General features: G+C 39.4%; 1 protein-coding gene across 1 annotated transcript in view; it reads left to right on the forward strand.

Annotated features, from left to right (window-relative positions):
- Window positions 1-20,821, forward strand: part of Erp44 (endoplasmic reticulum protein 44) — a 95,102-nt gene extending 74,281 nt beyond the window's left edge. The window contains exons 9-12 of the mRNA XM_027403121.2: window positions 4,433-4,544; window positions 5,502-5,643; window positions 17,999-18,101; window positions 20,227-20,821. Of these exons, the coding sequence (XP_027258922.1) occupies window positions 4,433-4,544; window positions 5,502-5,643; window positions 17,999-18,101; window positions 20,227-20,328 (459 nt within the window). The 3' untranslated portion in view covers window positions 20,329-20,821. The remainder of the gene's footprint in view (window positions 1-4,432; window positions 4,545-5,501; window positions 5,644-17,998; window positions 18,102-20,226) is intronic.
- Window positions 20,822-21,421: the final 600 nt, after the last annotated feature.

The following is a 21,421-nucleotide window of genomic DNA, read 5'->3' on the forward strand; positions in this document are numbered from 1 at the left end:
TGAGGTTTTTGAAGTATGAGCTGATGATTCTCTGGATTTCCTCAGTGTCTGTTGTTATGTCCCCCTTTTCATACCTGATTTTATTAATTTGCATGTTCACTCTGCTATTTGGTAAGTTTGGATAAAGGTTTGTCCATCTTGTTGATTTTCTTGAAGAACCAACTGTTTGTTATATTGATTCTTTGTATTGTTCTTGTAGTTTCCATTTTATTGATTCCAGCCCTCAATTTGATTATTTCCTGGTGTCTGCTCCTCTGGGGTGTATTGGCTTCTTTGTGTTTTAAAGCTTTCAGTTGTGCTGTTAATTCTCTAGTGTGATTATTCTCCTGTTTCTTCATGTGGGCACTTAGCGCTATGAACTTTCCTCTTAGCACTGCTTTCAAAGTGTCCCATAGGTTTGGGTATGTTTTGTCCGCATTCTCATTGAATTCTAGGAAATCTTTAATTTCTTTTTTTATTCCTTCCTCTACCTAGGAATTGTGCAATTGGGTGTTACTTTATTTCCATTAGTTTGTAGGTTTTCTGTAATTCGTGTTGTTGAATTCTAACTTTAAAGCATGGTGGTCTGATAAGATACAGGGGGTTATTTCAATTTTTTTGTACCTGTTGAGGTTTGCTGTGTTGCCAAGTATGTGGTCGATTTTAGGGAAGGTTCCATGTGGCGCTGAAAAGTAGGTAAATTGTTTTGTATTTGGATGGAATGTTCTATAGATATCTGTTAAGTCCAATTGTGCCATAACTTCTATTAGTTCCTTTATTTCTTTGTTAAGTTTCTGTATGTTGTTCCTGTCCAGTGGTGAGAGCGGGGTATTGAAGACTCCCACTATAAGTGTGTGCGGTTTTATGTGTTATTTGAGTTTTAGTAATGTTTCTTTTACAAGCATGGATGCCTTTGTATTTGGGGCATAAATGTTCACCATTGAGACTTCATCCTGATGGATTTCTCCTGTGATGAGTAGGAAGTGACCTCCTTCATCTCTTTTGATTGCTTTTAGTTTAAAGTCCAATTTGTTTTATATTAGGATTGCTACCCCTGCTTGTTTCTTGGGTCCATTTGATTGGAAAATCTTTTCCCAACCTTTAATTCTTAGGTACCATCTGTCTTTGAAGTTGATGTGTGTTTCTTGTATGCAGCAGAAGGATGGATTCTGTCTTCTTATCCATTCTGCTAATCTGTGTCTTTTTATAGGGGATATAAGACCATTAATGTTGAGGGATATTAATGACCATTGATTGATCGTTCTTGTTGGTTTTTGATTTGGTGATGGTGGAAAAATTGTGTGAGGGATTTCATCCCTTTTTCCTTTTGGCTATTGATTAAGTGGGATTATCTATTGCTTATATTTTTTGTTTGTAGTTAACTTTCTTGGGTTGCAGTTTTCCTTCCAGAACTTTCTGTGGGGCTGGATTGGTGGATATGTATTGTTTGAATCTGGTTTTGTCATGGAATATCTTGTTTTCTCCATCTATATTAATTGAAAGCTTTGCTGGTTATAGTAGTCTGGGCTGGCATCCGTGGTCTCTTAGTGTAGGTAGAATATCTATTCAGGACCTTCTGGCTTTCAGAGTTTCCATGGAAAAGTCAGGTATAATTCTGATAGGTTTGCCTTAATGCTACTTGTCCTTTTTTCTTTGCTGCTCTTAATGTTTTCTCTTCATTCTGTATGTTTGATGTTTTGATTATTATGTGGTGAGGAGACCTCTTTTTTTGTTCAGTCTATTTGGTGTTCTGTAGGCTTCTTGTATTTTCATTGGCATGTCTTTCTTTAGGTTGTGAAAGTTTTCTTCTATGATTTTGTTGAATATGTTTTCTGTGCCTTTGAGTTTGATTTCTTCACCTTCTACTATACCTATTATTCTTAGGTTTGGTCTTTTCACAGTATCCCATATTTCCTGGATATTTTGTCTTAGGGATTTGTTGGAGTTAAGATTTTCTTTGGTTGATGAGTCTATTTCTCCTAGTGTATCTTCAACTACTGAGATTCTCTCTTCCATTTCTTGTATTCTGTTGGTTATGCTTGCGTCTGTAGTTCCTGATCGTTTACCCACTTTTTCTATTTCCAGCATTCCCTCAGATTGTGTTTTCTTTATTGTCTCTATTTCAGTTTTTAGGTCTTGAAATGTTTCCTTGAGAGATTTGTTGATACCTTGTATTTTTTTGGTTTGTTTTTTCTTCCATTTCTTTAAGGAATTTTCTCATGTCCTCTTTGAGATCCTCTATCATTTTCATGAAGATGTTTTTAGGGTCATTCTCTTCTGCTTCATCTGCATTGTGATGTTCAGGTCTTGCTGGTGTATTTTTCCTAGTCTCTGGTAGTGTCATATTAGGTTTTTGTTGTTGAATGTGCTTTTACATTGACCTCTTCTCATCCTTTCTTCTGGTGGGTGTAGCAGGAGTCTCTTCCTCTCCTGGTGGGTATTGGACCAAGGTTCCTTTCTGGTAGATGCAAACAGTTTCAATACTCTTGATATCTGTCCTCTTGTTGTGGATGGAGTTGGGACTGTGACCGGCGCCTGGGCAGTGTCCGGGTGTGTCGGATTCTGCTGCCGAGCTCGGATCCGGAGAGCAAACCCCTGGCGTCAGATGCCTCCATGCAGGGTCACTGAATCAGAACCGGAAACCCATTTCTTTGTTTTTTGTTCTGTGTTTGCCAGATGTTTCTGTGTAGGAAATCTGGGAGCAGAACCAGGCATGAAATGCCTGTAATTTTTGTCTTTAGAAACGGGGTAGCATAGGGGGGCTGCTTTCAAGAGGAGACAGTGCAGTCCTGAGCAAGGACTGAAAGAAGAAGGTGTGCCGAGCAGTGCAGAGGTAGGCGAGTACTGTCACTCATTTCACGTGTTTATCATGTTAATTAGACTTTGTGGACAAGCAGGCAATTGGAAACCCACCTGTTAATTCTGCATTAAGCTCGGTTTGTACACAGAGCTAAGCTATCCTATGAGCTGATGATGGAAACTGTTACACTAGGGGAAGGTGCAAGGTGGGGCAGAAAAGTAAGGAGAAAGAGAGAGTCAGGGGGGTAGGGTCAGTAAATGAGGATTAACAAAAAATGTAATCTAAGAGGGAGAAGATGAGGAAGAAGAATATTTAAATCTAATTACCAAAAGATGAATGTTATGCCAGGAAATGGGAGCAGGGAAAGATGGAGAAGCACAGTTAATAGATGTAAGGTTTATCTGTGGAGTGATGTGATGAGTGTGTGCTGGTGGGGTGATGACTTTTTTTGTACAACCTTGTGAATATAACATCACATTGTCCACTTAAAATGATGGATTTTTGTGAATGACAGTTACCTCTCAATTAAAAGAAGCATTAATATTATAAGCTTAATAATTTTTCCATATATACAAGTGAAACAAATTTAAATGTGAGATAGGACCCAAAAGGAAGCCTTTTTTCTCACATGATAGGTCTTGGGAATTTATAAAATAATTGTTATTAAAGATAAATGATATCAGTGCTTCATGCTGAGACAGTTTCTAAATTTGACCCTCAAAATAGCTAATGGAGATAACTACATGAGGAGGACCTTTCTGGAGTTTTTAATCCAAATAAGAAGATGCCATTTGTTAATATTAGATGACTCAAATCCACTGTCTCATGTTTCTTATACTCTCAAATAACAGGAATACAAATTTTAATAGCACTTTGTCATTTTCAAGGTAGATTGTATGTGTGCATATTGAAAGACACATGCAAGGCAGCTAGCTGTTTGTTAATAATATTGATAAACTGTTGGCTGAAAATGACTGTAATGTGGAGCTTTGTCTTCTGTCCCTAAAACACTTTCTACCTTTGGGTAGGTCTCACATGGTACATTTGTGTTTTCAATTTGACTTGTGAAGACTGGCAATACTAATCAATGTTTGTCTCACTCCTGGATTAAGAACTATGGTTCTTTCTTTGCTCACCCTAACTAGCTTCAAGAGGCTGTCCCTGTAGTCATATATGCAGTACTGGCTAGCAACTATAGTTCTCAATCTTCCTAATGCTGTGACCCTTTAATACAGTTCCTCATGTTGTGCTGACCCCCAACCATGAAATTATTTCATTGCTACTTCATAGCTGTAATTTTACTACTGTTATAAATCCTGTAAATATATAAATATCTGATATGTGACCTCTGTGGGTGTTGCAATCTACCGTTTGAGAACCACTGGGTTAACAGATTGGCCAAGGACCTTTCAGGTGAATCCTTGTCTATATGAGAGCAGGGCACATATGTTTCCTAAGCACTCATACCTAAGATGCAAATGGTTGAATTCATTCTTTGTTAAGTCTCATTGCTTTTCATACCAACTAGACCCTTTTTTTCTTGATTACTTGCAACTGTTAGTTGCATGGATTGAGTCCACACTTGTTCCACTTGGGAAACAGCTAAACTGAATAGAGAGACCACTGATTTTCTTCGGAAACTTCTTTCTGCAGGAATTGACAGAAGAAGGACTGCCTTTTCTCATACTCTTCCACATGAAAGAGGATACAGAAAGTTTAGAAACATTCCAGAATGAAGTAGCCCGGCAATTAATAAGTGAAAAAGGTAGATTGTTTGAGGGGTTTATTTTCATCTGTTTTCACTGTCTTTCTCTTCCTTTTCTGTTATATATTTGGCCTAAATATACTTAGGCTAAAAGTTTAACAAGTTACTTTAACATGTGGGTTTAGATATAAGGGCAAGGAAGCAGTGGAGTTATGGTGTGAAGCAGTGTTTTCTTTGTGTTTGCTTTTGTGTTCTCTACTATGACTCTTTTATATAGGGAAAAAACAAATAGCATGAAAAGTGGGGTCCTAGGTGAATAGTATTGCTTGGGGAACCTTTTCCAGGACCTAAGTGCTTCTCTGACACATTTCCAAGGACATTTCCAGGCACATTGTTAAGAGATAACACACTCTGATCCACATTTATTTCTGTATGAAAGTTGGGTAGCTGTCTGCGTTTCTCCATGGTATTTTAGCAGAATTTGGGGTATCAAACAGCTTCTCTACATTGGGGATAAAAGGTCAAACAACGTAAATTAATGGATTAGTAAAGAGATGCTTATTTTAGTCAGTAAACATTCTGGATTTGAATTGGACTTAAAAATAGCTCATTAGGCCACAAGGGTCATGAAGACAGTCCCAGGGGAACAGTGTGGTGTTAGACTCAGGGACATAAGGGGCATGAAGTCAGTCCCAAGGGAACAGTGTGTGTATTAGACTCAGGGACTTGCTATCAGAATCTAGGGAACCTACACAGCAGATGACTGCCAACTGAAAAAATAAATTCACAATATCATTCAAATTTGGGTTTTCTTATAATTTCTAAGGGATTGGACTCTGCCCTGAGAACTCAAAGTATTTTGCTTCTTTTAAATACTTTGTAGGTTCTAGTTTTTCTTGTCTGTGTTAATTTCAAGAATGTTGATGATGTTGTTTATTATGCTGGTTTTGAGAGTTCATAATTAGAGAATTTAGTAAATATTCTAATGTAGTTCTTAAAATTTTGTTTCTTTCAAAGGTACAATCAATTTCTTACATGCAGACTGTGACAAATTTAGACATCCTCTTCTGCATATCCAGAAAACTCCAGCTGATTGTCCTGTCATAGCTATTGACAGTTTTCGGCATATGTACGTGTTTGGAGACTTTAAGGATGTATTGTGAGTATCTCTTTTTGTTCTGTTTAACATTACTGATCCATCCCACAAAGCTGAATATAAAACATTTGTTTGGCTATTTTACAAAACTATATATTGTGAAAGTAATACTCAGGGGTGGATGTCAGAAGTTAGTGGTTCCCTCTTTAAATTTTATTTGTAGAATCATTGACTAGAGAATTACAAATGGAGGTGACTGGGAACTAATCTCTGAAAGATTGTGTACTGTGGGAAATTAGCTTTACTCGGAAGTTGGTCTTTGGCATATCAAGGAAAATATGTATCCTAGGCAAGGCTGAAGCATTGCTGGTATTGTTTGCTCATGATTGCATGTTGTAAGAACATTGAGAGTATGTATATACTCAATGGGTGGTGGTGGTGCACACCTTTAATCCTAGCACATGGGAGGCAGATGCAGGCAGATCTCTGTGAGTTCCAGGACAGCCTGGTCTACAGAACAAGTTCCAGGACAAGCTTCAAAGCTGCAATTGCTACAACCAGGAATTCCTAATGGCATGTAAATAGACCCTTTCCAATGACAGGCACTAATAAACATGGAGACCTTGTAACTACTGCAGAGACTGAAATCTTACTCACTTCCAGGATGTGAAATGCAGTGATTAAAAGTTTGAAGTATTAATATATGAAAATTGTAAGCAGTACAATTTAAGTGATTCACAAATATTTCTTGAATAATTCGTTTAAATTTCCTAAATCTCAAAATATTATTCTTCAGAGAGGGTAAGTTGAAGCTTCCCTGCAGAATAAGTAACTCACATACTTGTGAATATTTCACTAGAGATGTGAGTTTTCAGAAGAACCCCAGTTCTGAAACCCATGTAGTATCAGAGTTCTTCCTTGAGCTAGCCATAGAACTTCTGTTCCTTCACCTTGTATAAAGTAGGGTTGATAGTAACACCTGACTAATGAGAACTTTTTGAAAATGAGTGCAACTTGATGGCTGTGCTATCAGCCATCAAGTTGTAACAAATGCTAGTGGTTGGTTCTATTATAAATAATAAAGTATGTCAAATTTTTAATTTTATTTACACTTAAAGACTATCATTTAACCTATTAATTCATTTGTTTTTTGTAGATCTTCTAAATGATAGTCATTATACTAGGTATCCAGTGTGTATTGTCTACTGTGACTGCATCTTCTGAGCCTGAAACTGGCTCAGTGCTGGGCAGGTGGTGGGACTTTTGCCTGTTAGGTATGGTGTGTTATTTAGGTCTGTGGATGCTGGCCTATTGCCTGAACCCAATGGGCTGGTATGGAACCTGGAGTCTTGACTAGAGGCTGAGGAGAATGCAGGTGTTGGCTAGCTCTTAGGCTTACAAAGTAGTCTGAGCCCTAAGTTAGTGGAGGAAATAAATAATAAAAACTGGAGCAGATGAGATAGAGTGATGACTCTGCAGTTGCCTCTGGAGGACCTGGGTTTGATTCTCAGCATCCAGTGGGGGCTAACAACTATCTAACTCCAGTAGGGCTAACATTTGCTTCTGGGTTTCTGTGATACACAGACACACATGCAGGCAAAACACTTAAAGACATAAAATATTTTTCTCTTTATTATTTTTTAAAACAATCTTATTTTACATACCAATCCAAGTTCCCTCTCCCTCCTGTCCTCCCTCTCCCCAACTTTTCCCTTACCCCACCCCCCATCCACACTCCTCAGAGAGGGTTAGGCCTCCCATGGGGAAGCAACAAAGTCTTGTCACATCACTTGAAGCAGGACCAAGGCCTTTTCCCCCTATATCTAGGCTGAGCAAGGTATCTCTCCATAGGGAATCAGCTCCAAAAAGCCAGTTCATGCACTAGAGATGGATAAATACTGGTTCCACTGCTAGTGGCCCCACACACTGCCCAAGCCACCAACTGTCACCCACATTCAGAGGGCCAAGTTCAGTCTTATGCAGGTTCCCCAGCTGTTATTCTGGAGTCAGTGAGCACCTAAATGCTTGGGTCAGCTGTTTCTGTAGGTTTCTGCATCATGGTCTTGACCTCTTTGCTTATATTATTGCTCCTCCTTCTCTACGACTGGACTCCAATGTAGATGGAAGTTTCTGTCCTGCCTGGTCCTGCAGCCATTCAATCCCAAATAAACACACAGAGGATTATATTAATTATAAACTGTTTGGCCTATTGCTCGGTTTTATTACTAACTAGCTCTTACAACTTAAATTAACCCATAATTCTTATCTATGCTTAGCCAAGTGGCTTGGTTCCTTTTCTCAGTGAGACAGTCTCATCTTGCTTCCTCTGAGTCTGGGCTGGTAACTGGATCTGTGTTTCGTCTTCCCAGAATTCTCCTAGTCTGGTAGCCCCACCTATACTTCCTGCCTGACTTCCTGGCCAATCAGAGTTTTATTAAACCAAATCGAGTGACAGATCTTTACAGTGTGCAAGAGTGTTATCCCACATCACTGCAGGAGTTTGGCCCAGTGCTTAGCTGTTGATCTCTGCATTTGCTTCCATCAGTTGTTGAATGAAGGTTCTATGATGACACTTAAGGTAGTCATCAATCCCCACTATTGCTTAGATTCTTAGCTGGGGTCATTCTTGTGGATTCCTGGGAATTTCCCTAGTGCCAGGTTTCTTGATAACCCCATAATGACTCCCTCTATCAATGTATAGCTTTCCTTGCTTTCCCTCTCTGTCCTTCTTCAACGTTCCCATCCCTCATGTTCTCCCCTCCCCCATCCCCTACTACCTTCCACCCTCCCTCCATGCTCCCAATTTACTCAAGAGATCCCGTTTCCCCTTGGGGGTGGGGGAGATATTCCACGAATGTCTCTCTTAGGGGCCTCCTTGTTTCCTGATTTCTCTGGGGTTGTGGTCTGTAGGCTGGTTATCCTTTGCTTTATGAAAGACATAATTTTTTTAATTAAGAAAATAATCAGCAGAAATAAATGAAATTGGCTCTAAAAACAATACAAAGCCAATGAAACAAATTTTTGAAAAGATAAATTGAAAAGCCTTTAGCTAGACTGCAAAAGACTAGAGTAAATAAAATCAGAAATAGAGGAATCGTTATAAATAATGTCACAGAAATAAAATGGATAAGAGTATCAGAAATAAGCTGGGTGGTGGTGGTGGTGGCGCACGCCTTTAATCCCAGCACTTGGGAGGCAGAGGCAGGCAGGGCAGGCAGATCTCTGTGAATTTGATTCCAGCCTGGTCTCTCGAAAAACCAAAAAAAAAAAAAAAAAAAAAAAAAAGCATATCAGAAATAAAATGAGAAAGGTGTGAACCAGTTGATAAAGAAATAAGCAAATTTATAAAATGAATAAATAGAATTTTTGTTCCTTTAACGGTGAACTATGACCTAAAAATATAAGCTAAAATAAACTTTTTTTTCTCCCCCATGTTGCTTATGGTCATAATATTTTATCAAAGCAGCAGAAAGCAAACTAGAACAATAGCCAAAGGAAATTAAATCAGTATATCAGCCTGATATCTGCACTCCCATAAGAATCAACCTACATCTACATCAGCTGAAAAATGGGTAAAGAAAATATGGCCTATACACCAGGAGTACAATTCACCTGTCAAAGAAGAGAGATTCTATCATTTGTAATAACATAGATAACTGGGGAGCTATTAAGTGACACAATGCAAGCACAGAAAGATTGATTGCATGATCTTACTTTATGTGTAAGATGATTTCGTGATCTTACTTTATGAGAGTGAAATGATGTTGAGCTCAAAGAAATGGGAGTAGAATGGTGGTTGCCCAAAGCAGGAAAAGAATAAAGGAACATGTACAGAAGACTAGGGAAGATTAGGCAGACTGTATTAGTTAGCATTCTTATCTTTATGACCAAATATCTGATTGAAACTACAGAAAAAAGCTTTATTTTAGCTTACGGTTTCAAAGAGTTCCTAGGGCTCATTGCATGGCCACTAGATCTCGTGCTCTTCGGGAAGCTGTTATGACAATAGGAATGGATAACAGGAAATTCTGACCGCCTATCAGACAAGAAGCAGAGATAGGAGCAGACCAGGGTTCTGGTCTGCTTCAAGAGTGCAATCCCTGCACTTACTTCTCTACCTAGGCCCCGTGTCTCAAAATGTTGACACTTTGCAAAACAATGCCATCACCTGGGACCTAAGCATTCAAAACCTGAGCCTATCAGGAACATTTTATACTCAGACCTAACAGAGGTGCAGAAGGAAAACTTGATCATGATAATCAAGTAGGGAGTAGTGCAAGCAGAAGGGAGTACTTAACTACAAGATAAAGGTGAAGAAGACAGAAAGGACTGCTCAACTACAAGGTAGGGATGAAGCATCTGTTAGATTTGATAGTCTACATTGCAGCCAGTTGTAAGGAGGAGGAGGAGGACGACGACGACAGGAGCTCTTGGAAGAAACTGGCCTATAAAAAGAATAAATAAGAGGTTGGGGGGATAGTTCCAGACAGGCATGGATTAAGTAATTTTAGTTCTCCTGGGTGGGAAACCTAAACATGATTAAGTGCTTGTGAGGCAGAGTCAAATGGAATAAAGAGTGATTAAGATGGGGAGGATGCTACCATGAAGCAAAGGAGATGAGAAAGAAAAGAAAGGGAATAATAGCCTTCTAACTCTGAAAGGGGGGCAGTTCCTTTGTGGGTTGTTTTTGGGTCCTGGTGGCCTGCAGCAAAAGACTGCTGAAGTTCCTGTTTTTAACTGACGTAGATCATCTGCTGAGAGGGAGGAACTCAGCAGTTGAGAGAGCAAGGCTCTGTTGGATTTAAAAGCAGAGCAGTTTACCTTGTGATCTATTTCTCTTCCATCCAGGCATGTTAAAAACAAGACCCATGTCACATAGAGGGCCCTCAGTTGTGTGTGCATTTGCTATTGGGTGAGATCTGGCCACTCTACCTAGTTGGGTGTCTTGTTTTGACCTTCCCCAAAGACTGTATGCTCAAGCTGAAAGGTGCTTTCAAGAGAGAGAGAACACTGATGGTTGGGCTTTCTGAGAGCTCACAGGCAGTGTCTTACTTAGTCAGTGTTCTGTTGCTGTGAAGAGACACCATCACCACAGCAACTGTTACAAGAGAAAGCATTTAATTGGGGCTTGATTTCAGTTTCAGAAGTTTAGTTCATTGTCATCATGGTGGGGGTGTGGAGGTGGCAGCATCTAGCAGACATGGTGCTGGCAAAGTAGCTAAGAATAATTCTTTATCTGGATCAGCAGACAGCAACAAGAGAGTGAGCCGCTGGGCCTGGCTTGAGTTTCTGACACCCCCAGTGACAGTCTTCCTCCAACAAGGCTACACCTCCTAGTCCTTCTAAGAAATGCTACTCCTGGTGACTAAGCATTCAAATATATGAGTCTATGGAGGCCATTCTTATTCACACAACCACAGGCTGTAACTGTTCTTAGCATTTTGCACTGAAATGCTCCCTGACCATTTTTGTGAAGTTCATCAGCACACCTCTCAGCTTCTAGTTGTGGACAGATCTGAGGGTGTGTGTGTGTGTGTGTGTGTGTGTGTGTGTGTGTGTGTGTGTGTGTGTGTGTGTCTGTGTCTGTGTCTGTGTCTGTGTATACTTTTGACCTCTTTAATGAGAAACTCATAGTCTTATATAAAGTCTTAAATTATTCTTGGAATTTTTTTTTTTTAATTCCTGGGGATATTGTGTTAACATGTCTTGCTTAAGCCCTGTTCTATACTTCTGAAGTAATCTTATTTTGGAGGTTGAGTTTTGAAGAACCCAAACAAGCACTAGCAGTCGTATTCCTTTAAAAATAGATGACTTACTTTGCTTTTATTTACGTGTATGCCATGTATGTGAGAGTTAGTTGCAGGTGGTTATGAGCTATGGGATATGGGTTTTTTGAATTCTGAACTCAAGTCTGCTTGAGCAGCAAGAACTCATAATTGTTGAGCGTCTTTCTAGTCCTGTGATCATGCTCTTTATCACTTCACCCAGGCTTCTTCCCCTAGCTGTAGCCTTCTGGACCAATAGATGGGCTGTTGGCTAAGTAGAGCTAATCTGCCAGCTAGTGGCATGCTGTGCCCTGGGGAAAGAAAAATTAAAGTAAATCTGAGCCAGTAGGAATCTGCAAGGAAATAAGTGGCTCACGCCTTTAATCCCAGCACACCAGGGGCAGAGGCAGGCGAATCTCTGAATTTGAGGCCAACCTGGTCTACAGATCATGTTCCAGGACAGACAGGGCTGTTACACAGAGAAACCCTATATATATAAAAAAAAAAAAAAAAAAAAACAGCCAAACAATAATACTGCATTTAAAGATCTTTGAAATAATTCACTTCTTTAATTTCTCCTTTAGGTGTCCAATTTTCCCTTCTTGCTAACAGCTTTTTTAACTGGGAGGTGGTACACGCTGTGAGAGCTAAATGCTGAGCCTCTGTGATGCTAGTGTTTTTAAAAAACCAATAAAGCATGCAGCAAGGTGAATCTGACACATTTAATGGCCTGTATAATTGTTATTATGCTGCCTGGTAATTAAGGCTGAAATGATAAGCAGTTTCCATAAAGTACCATCATTACTATTACTTAATAATTAAACTCAGCATTTCTGGAGTCATCTGGTGGAAGTGTGATTGTTGTAAGAGAAGAGAAATCTGCACCTGCCAGAGGTGGGCATTAGAAGGTGGAGACTGCCAAATACTTCCCTTCTTTTCAGAGAAATTGGGTCTCCCTGAAGTAAAATGACTTGCAAGGCCACACAGGTAACCAGTGGCAAAACTAGGATTCATATCAAATCTATTGAACCCAGCTCCAGTAGAGAGTCTTAGCTCACAGTACTATATACAAACGGTGACATTCCCAGTAACTGTAAACAGTGGAAATAGTAGTATTTTGAAGAGCTTGTACTTTCCAATGACAAAATTAGATCACAGCTCTTGTGAGCCTTGGCTTTTTGTGGGTTTTGTTTTTGTTTTGCTTTTTTTTTTTTTTTTCCCCAGTTTTTTTTGAGACAGGGTTTCTCTGTGGCTTTGGAGGCTGTCCCGGAACTAGCTCTTGTAGACCAGGCTGGTCTCGAACTCACAGAGATCCGCCTGCTTCTGCCTCCCAAGTGCTGGGATTAAAGGCGTGTGCCACCACCACCCTGCGCCTTGGCTTTTTGTATTGTTTGCTTAGATTGGTTTCCTGTCAGTTTGAAAGGAATTGATTTTATAATAAGATGGAAGAATGGGGCTCAAGACCCAGAAAATAATATTGTGCTGTTCTGCAGCCTGAGAAAAGTCTCGTATAAAACTGTTAAAGTACTATGAGGAAAACTTAAGTGTCTTTGGGGCTGGAGACATGGTTCAGTGGTTAAGAGCACTTGCTGCTTTTTCTTCCAGAGAACCTGAGTTTGAGTCTCAGAATCCATGACAGTTGGCTCCGAACTGCCTGTAACTGCAGCTCCAGGAGATCTGATGCCCTCTTCTACCTCTGTGGGCACCTGCACACACATGTACTTATGTATATACATGTAGAAAACTGGTCGTCTTTAAAACTGTAGTTAGTGAATATTTTTCTAAACTGTCTGAGGCTTCAGGTGACAAGGAGGAAAACAGCAGCTAGACAGATTACCGGACATTCCTTGCTTTTGTTACTGTCATACATGCCCCAAATGGGGAGTAGATTAATTGATGATGATGATGAAGTCCCAACTCTGGGCTCCATGTCATTTCTCCCCAAACACCAGATCACTAAAAATTAGTATTGTAATTCCTTAAACTCAGGTGGCTCTCATTTTGTCAGGGAGGAGGGGTTCAAACAAATTAGCACATGAAGCAATATAAAGCAAGGCCATGGAGGAGGCTTTCCACTAATACAGAGATGTCAATATAGTTTGAAATGGTTTTTACTCTTTTGGCTTTTTGACCTTTTTGAGGGGCTTGCCACCCAGCTCCCATGTAAACCACACAGAGTCTTAAAATTACTTGTGACTGCCCCACCTTAGCTTGCCTTCTTTTCTTGCCAGCTTTACTTAAATTATCCCACCTACCTTTCTTACTTCTGTATTTCTTACTTTCCTTCTTACTCTGTGGCTGGCTGGGTGGCTATTCCCTGATGTCCTCTCTTTGTTCTCTTGCTCTTCCTCTTCCTTGTTTCTCCTGTTTATACCCTCTGCCTGCCAGCCCCACCTATCCTTGCTCCTGCCTCTCTATTGGTTGTTTCATCTCTTTATTAGGACTACCAGGTGTTGTAGACCGGCACAGTAACACAACTTCACAAGAGTTAAACAAATACAGCATAAACAAAAGTCACACACCTTAAAATAATATCCTACTACAGTCTAGAGCTGTCTGTTCTCTTATCAAATGAGCCATCTCCTAATCTTGGAAAGTGTAAGCTAGAACAGCATCATGGTTCAAAGAATTCAGAAAGATATCCAGAAGGAAATATTGCCAGGTTACCACTAAGGTCTGTTCTGAGAATCTGTGTCATCTTATCCAGGGGCCTTCCCATGTGAAGTTGGAAATGTGGAAGAACATTGTTATTGGTGGAGCTAGCACTTTACTTTTCCCCTTTCTCCTGTGTTCTGCTCTTTCTTGTGAGACTCATAGTTGAGCCTAGGCTTCCTGTGTGCTGGGCAAATGCTGCGTTTCTCTTTTTTTAATCTTGAGGGAGGGTCCTGTTGTTCAGTGTTAGCTAGAATTTGTGGTCCTCCTGCCTGAGAGTACAGGCTTTTTGCACCATGCCCAGCCTGATAGAACTTCTTAGAAGACACATTTTATCCTATACTGTTTGTATTATAGCCCTTGTTACAAAGTTGGCTGGTGTCTTAGTTAGGGTTTCTGTTCCTGTGAAGAGACACCATGACCATGGCAACTCTTATGATGAAAACATTTAACTGGGTTTGCTCAGAGTTTCAGAGGTTTAGTCCATGTTCATAAAGGCAGTGACCAGGGAGACATGGTGCTGGAAAGGAGGTGAGAGCTCTATATCGTAATCTGTAGGCTGCAGAAACAACTGGGCATATCTTAAGCATGGGAGACCTCAAAGGCAACCAACCCCCACAGTGACACACTTCCTCCCACAAGGCCACACCTCCTAATAGTGCCACTCCCTATGCAGGCCATTTTCTTTCAGACTACCACAGCTGAGCCAACTGAACATCTTCATACCAAGAAAGAATTTCCCTCTCATGGAAAATTAACTTAGAATTCATCCTAGATCTAAGTAGAAAACAAGAAGCAAGAAAATCCTTAACAGTTGGGGGAGACAAAGTTCTGAGAGCATCAAAAGCACTTAAAAAATAGACTAGTTTTCATCAATTATAAACCTTTGTTCTGTGAATGATAGTGTTAAAGCAAGACACAGAGATGGCAAGTTAGCACATGAGCAAGTTGCTCAGGGTCATTTCAGAGTCAAGAAATGCAAGTTAGCATCCCAGTAAGAGGCTGGTCTGTGTCCTTCAGCTGCCAGAGGTGATTTGGCAACAGTACCCTGCCTTCACATGCATGTAGTCCAGCTACAGTCTCAGTGGCACACTGAGACTGTTTGACAGTTTCTTTGTAAGTTAAGCATATATGTAGCCCCAGTGTCTGTCCTAGAAAATAAAGCTGGAACAAAAATCTGTGCATGTTTGTCATAGTATTGTTTCTGATCACCAAAATCTTGACAGAATCAAGATGTCCTCAATGAGATAAATGAATAGACTTTTATATTCCTCAATGGAATAGTATTTGGCAATAAATAGACTATATATAAGGTAAGTAATTGTCAAATGTATATTAAGATGAAAAAGCCCTTCTTGTGAGGACATGTTATTAGTGTATGTATGGATAAGATCGTTAAACATGGGAGTGGTTGCCAGGGATTAGGAGGAAAGGAAGGTCCAACTGCAAAGAGATGCTGGAGATTTTACCTGGTTTGAAGTGGTAAGAAGGTGTTGTGCATTTGTTAAAACTTAAGAGAATTTAGCCAGGCGGTGGTGGCACTCGCCTTTAATCCCAGCTCTCAAGAAGCAGAAGCAGGTGGATCTCTGAGTTTGAGGCCAGCCAGGACTACACAGAGAAATCCTGTCTCAAAAACAAAACAAAACAGAAAAACAAATTTAAAGAACTTAAGCTGGGTTCCATGGCTCAGCAGTAATTCAGCATTTGCTAGTAGGCAGAGACAAATAGATTTGTGAGTTTAAGACCAGCCCAGATACATGCTGAGACTGCCTCAAAAAACAATACAAGTTACATAACCCTTTTGTTTTAAAGGAATTTATCTACTATTTATCAGTCTTTGAAAATAATAACTGTAGTTCCTACCTTGTCCACTTGTCAGAGGGTGGTCACAATTTAGTTTTTGTATGTATATGTTTTACTGTGTCTAAAAATAAATCATTGTAAACAAGAAGTTTAGAGGGTGGAAGAGACTTAGTGCTCCACACTTAGGGTTCCAATTAGGAAAATTATAGCCTGAAATGAAAATAGAATGTATTTGTTGTGCCAGTCTTCTTGCAGGTTGCCACGCTGCGCTCTAACAGTTTATTGCTCATTCACTGATTGTCTCTTCCTAATAATGACGATGCTTTCTGAGCACATGCTAGCTAAGAGTTCTTCCATAATCTGCCTGCTTCACAATGTCGTCCAAGTCTGCCCTCCTCCCTGACCTTTGCTCTATGCTCACAATTCTTTCTTTCCTCTTATCTCATGACAAGGGGAAAATTCTGGTCAGAGAAAAGTCCATCTTGAGTATTCTCAATTTGTCACATATAGGATTTACTCCTTTATAAGGTATTCTTTGACTAGCAGTAGTTCTGATGGCCTTAGGAGCTTGTAAACAAATCAGCAGCATTATGTCAGGTATGATAGAACATTCAGAGTCTGTGGCTTGAATTTTATACTTCAGCACATTGCTGTGGTGAACAGAAGGTGATGTCAGAAGCAATGTAAATTGATCTCTTCTCAGTGTTTATCTCTGGTGTATGTGCAATTACTTTTGCACCAGAGAACCTTTGCAGGGCATTCTGTCAATACTGCTACCTGACAGTCATTTGTATTTGTAAACTGTGCATTTGGCACCTGCTGGTCTCTATTGCATTGGAGCTAGTAGGGAGCCAGCATGGTGTACAATGAAGTTATTGGTTGGTACAGCTCAGTGGGAGTTATTGAAGGAAAAAAAATAACCAAAACAGCACTTCAGACCCCAGGATAAAATTTAAAAAGAAAAAAATAGAAATTGGTAATGTTAACACAGGCTAACCTATTCTTTGCTATGAAAACAAAACAAAAATATTAAAAAGTCAGTTTGTTGTACCCAAGGAAATAAAGTATTATGGAAGTACATTTTAATTTTTGTAATAGATAGAAAAAACCATGGTTTCTATTTGAAGTATATAATGAGTCTTCTGAAGCACCAAAATCTCCATAAAAGGCAGGTAGTTCATTTGCACAGAGGTATAAATTAAGCAATGAAAACATTCAATTTCTCAAGAAATGTAAATTAAAACTCTTATCTGTTACGTATCAGATTAGCAATCAACTTTCAGTTTTAAAAAAATCATGTTGGCAAAAACATTAGAATCCAAATCAATGAATAGCAAAAATGGATTGGCCTTCTAGGTATCATCTGTTCCTACTTTATTGGTTACAAGCCAAGGACACAATTCTCAAGAAGGCCTGCTTTGTAAGCCTGCTTTGTTCAGCACGGTCTGGACCACATCAAAAGAGGACTCTATCAGGGTACAGGTTCCACAGGCTCATGCTGGGTTCAAATGCTGAGACACTGAGTGGTGCTTACTAGTGCTCTAGTTATAAAATGGAATACTTCTAGTTATATTTTTTCCCTTTGAATCCCAACATTTTTAGTGTAGTTTCTGTAAGATACAGGTTTCTTTTTATTTTATGTGTATGTGTGTGCTAGTAAAAGTATATGAATACATACACACACACACACACACACACACACACACACACACACACACACACCACATAAATATCTAAAGGATAGTAAAACACGTCTGGGATACAGCATCTTGATAGCATCACCTTTGTTAATGGTAAGTATAGAAAAATGTCTGTGCAACAAGTACAATGATTGGAGCATGGGGGTTGAGGAAGTAGTTCAGCAATTAAGAGCCCTGGCTGCTCTTGCAGAGGACCTGGTTGGTTTCCAGCACCTACCTGTTGGCTCCCAACCATTTGTAATTCCAGTTCCAGAGAATCTGATACCTCTTCCGCATGTGCAGACACTATGTACTAGTGCTAGTATATAACGTGTTCACACTCACACATATACATAAAATAAAAACTAAAAAATTAGAACCTCAAGCTAGTATCTAGTTGCCTGTAGTAGTTGTGGTAGGATTGGTGAGATATAGTAAATTATTTCTTTAGAGTGAATAAATTAGAGGGCGGCTGGTTTTGGCAATTGAAGCTAAATAATTATTTGCCTTTGTTTTTAGAATTCCTGGAAAACTCAAACAGTTTGTATTTGACCTGCATTCTGGAAAACTGCACAGAGAATTCCATCATGGACCTGACCCAACTGATACAGCCCCAGGAGAGGTAGGAATTATGTGTTTGCCAGGGGGGATCTTCTGTTGAGATAGCCTCAGAGGGGACCTGAGTTTCAGCTCCTGATACCTCTGTAGAAATCCTGAACTGACTACAACCTATTTATTTAAGTTATGCTCCTTTAAAGTTACTTTTTAAAATGTTAGGCCTCCAGAAGACGCGTAGATTGTTGTACCCAATTTCTCAGTCATGTAAACTTGGGTGGTCTAAATATGATTTCTGTGGAATATGGCTATACAGGATTAAATACTTTGACTTCAGAGAGAAGTAAGAAGTAGGACTTAGGAGAGTAGATGAGCAAACAAAACAATGGGTTCAGTGGTTGTTCCATCTTGCTTTTGTGTCTAGACGTGTACCTCACTATAAAGAAAAATAATGTTTTTTTATTTTCCCCCTCCCTTCTAAGAACTGTCACAGATCCTGTATTGATAATGCTCAAAACTTCAGACTCGATGCAGCTTTCCCATTTGATATTTGAATTTTAACAACTATTATTTAACATTTTATAGTTTTATTCACATAAAATTCTCAATTGAAATGTTACTATATAGATTGATGAATTAGGTAGATTCTCAGAATGGATTTTAAAGCCTGAGAATTTTATTATTTCTACTTTGTAAACTTTATTACAAGTAATTTTTATGTCCCTCCTTTTTGAAAGAATCCTAAATTTGTATGTTGATGTGTTATTATTTATGTTAGGTTTATGATCTTAAAACTAAGAGGGAGATGATATACATGAAACCCCTTGTTTTATATGCCAGGACTTAAGTCTACCACTTTGTCCAAAGAACTTCTTTTTATCAAAGAATAGAAAAACTAAATGTTTCCTTACCTTATTGGAAGTCAGATTAGGTTCAAAGTCAAAGAGTTCTCTTAGAAAGCTGATAATATGCTTTATTTGAAAAATGGTGGTCATTAAGCTACTACTGAGGGGGTGGGTTTCCACTCGTCCAAAGGTAATTTTCTTCAGCCCACAAAACCTGCTCCTTACCCTATACCAGTGTCCTCAACTTTCCTAATGCTGATGCAGCCCCTTAATATAGTTTCCACAAGTTGTGTGGTGGTGACCCTTAACCATGTTCTACTTCACAACTGTAATTTTGCTACTGTCATGGATCATAATGTAAATATCTGATATGCAGGATGGCCTCAGGTGATCTCTGTGAAAGGGTCATTCGACCCCAAAGAGGAGGTGACCCACAGGTTGAGAACTAATGCTTTATACGCTCAGGACAAACACCTGTTTACCGTATTGTAGTGTCCTGATATGTTTCACTTTCTCCCTTAGACAGTGTTTTATTTATCTTTGTGTAGTAAAACCAACTGGGTACAAGATACGTTACATGTTTATAGTAATATAATTTTAGCTTGAGTATGTATTTCAACAGAAGATACTTACTGAGGAAGTGGAGCCTGGCAAAGTCAAATAGGTAGAGGCACCTGCCACCTTCTATAGTTGGGTGCCTGCTACTCTACATTAGAATGTCTGCCATGCACCATGTGCTGACCACTGTAGGGACTGTCCCGTGGTGAAACCGAGCTTGCTCTTGATATACTCACAGTGTCAAAGCAAAGTGCAGCTTGTGCTGCTTCTCTTCAGAGTTCGTAGAGTCATTTGATCGTTTCCCTGTGTTTTGCTTACTTGGCATATAACTATCACAGAGGTTTATTACAGTATTGACTGTATTTCCCCCTCTCAGCCAAGTTTCACTGGTTTCTGGCATCGAGATAGTTGATAAATGGCAGTTTTGTTAACAGGGTAGGGATCATTTTAGGCAGTCCCTCTTAGCATCATTTTTAAAGTGAAGGGTTAGGACCACACTAGGTTGTGTGCCTCTGTGGGGTTCTTGAGGAAGCACTGGGTATTTGGTGTTTTGTCAGTAACCATAACAGGCTCAGAGTCAGTGGCCCTGTGGCAGCCATGCCCTGAACAGAGGAAGGGCATTTATGTGAGGAAACAAGATAACAAACTTAGCCTCTTGACTTTAGCATACACTATTTCTCTTATTTATTAGTAAGTAAGTAATTATAAGGCCACTGCCAGTCGTGTAATATAAAGTATGATAACTCCATAAAACATTTTGGTACGAAGATTCTTTTCTTTCTTTTGTAGCAAGACCAGGATGTAGCAAGCAGTCCTCCAGAGAGCTCCTTCCAGAAGCTGGCGCCCAGCGAGTATAGGTATACTTTATTGAGGGATCGCGATGAGCTGTAAGAACTCGAGAACACTGCAAGCCTTTCAACAGCAGCATTGGCTTATGTGGGTGGAAATAGTAAACCTATATTTTCATAATTCTATGTGTATTTTTATTTTAAATAAACTGAAAGAAGTTTTGGGTTTTTAATTTTTTTTTCTCCCCCTGATTCAAATGCATTGTCATTTAATACAGCCTCTTTTTAAAAAATTTGCTAGGGATTAAAAAACATAAAATAAAAACCAGAGGCCTATCTCCACTTTCAATCTGTCCTGCACAGTTTTTATAATGCAAGCGGAAGGTGGCATTGCCAGAAACATGCCATTAACTCACACTACCACTGTAAAGGCAAGAGAATCCGGCCTGGTTCCTGTGTGCTGTATGCGTTTCTTCCTTCTTTGCTTTTTTACATGACCAATTCTATTGGTATTTTTATTACCACAGTTCTGAAAGCTAAGGGGATATATATTCTAGAGACTTGGGAGCGGAATAAATTAAAGTCTTCACACTGTACTGTGTTGTACTGATTGGTTGGGCATTGCTTATGAAAATTCCATAGTGGTTCTTCTCAGATTCCTAATGTGTAACTTAAGCATACTCTGAAGAGGAGGAGAGCCATAAGCCAGAGCTGTTGGCAGAAATTGTCCTTATGAATTAAGAAAGAAGAAATGGAAGTATTATTAAATTTCTATGTGTTTGTCTGAGAAAACGGCATACGGATGGCATTTAAAACTTGGAATAAATTAACCCTGAAATCAGGAAAGTAGAGATACCAGTGGAGCAGGTTACTAGTGTTGATCTAGAAACTTTCAAAGCTCTGTGTGTCTAGAAATTTCCATTTTCAAAGAGAAACTGTATTTCAATTATTGTAAGCCTCCTTCTGTCTTTTGTAGTTTTGTTATAGTTACGTAGATCAAAGACAAAGATGTTAAGGAACGTAACATTTTAAATTCTCCCATTTTCAACTATTGTGAATTGTTAGAGGGTCTCGCCCTCTAGCTTCCCTGATTTCCCATGTCTGCAGTGTGCAGTCAGAAGGTCCCTGCCAGGCCTCAGTACTACCAGGGATAAAAGCAGAGGGAGAGGACCCTCAGCATTATATCAGGAATCCCA

The sequence above is a fragment of the Cricetulus griseus genome, chromosome 2 (assembly GCF_003668045.3).
Source record: "Cricetulus griseus strain 17A/GY chromosome 2, alternate assembly CriGri-PICRH-1.0, whole genome shotgun sequence".
Lineage (NCBI taxonomy): Eukaryota > Metazoa > Chordata > Mammalia > Rodentia > Cricetidae > Cricetulus > Cricetulus griseus.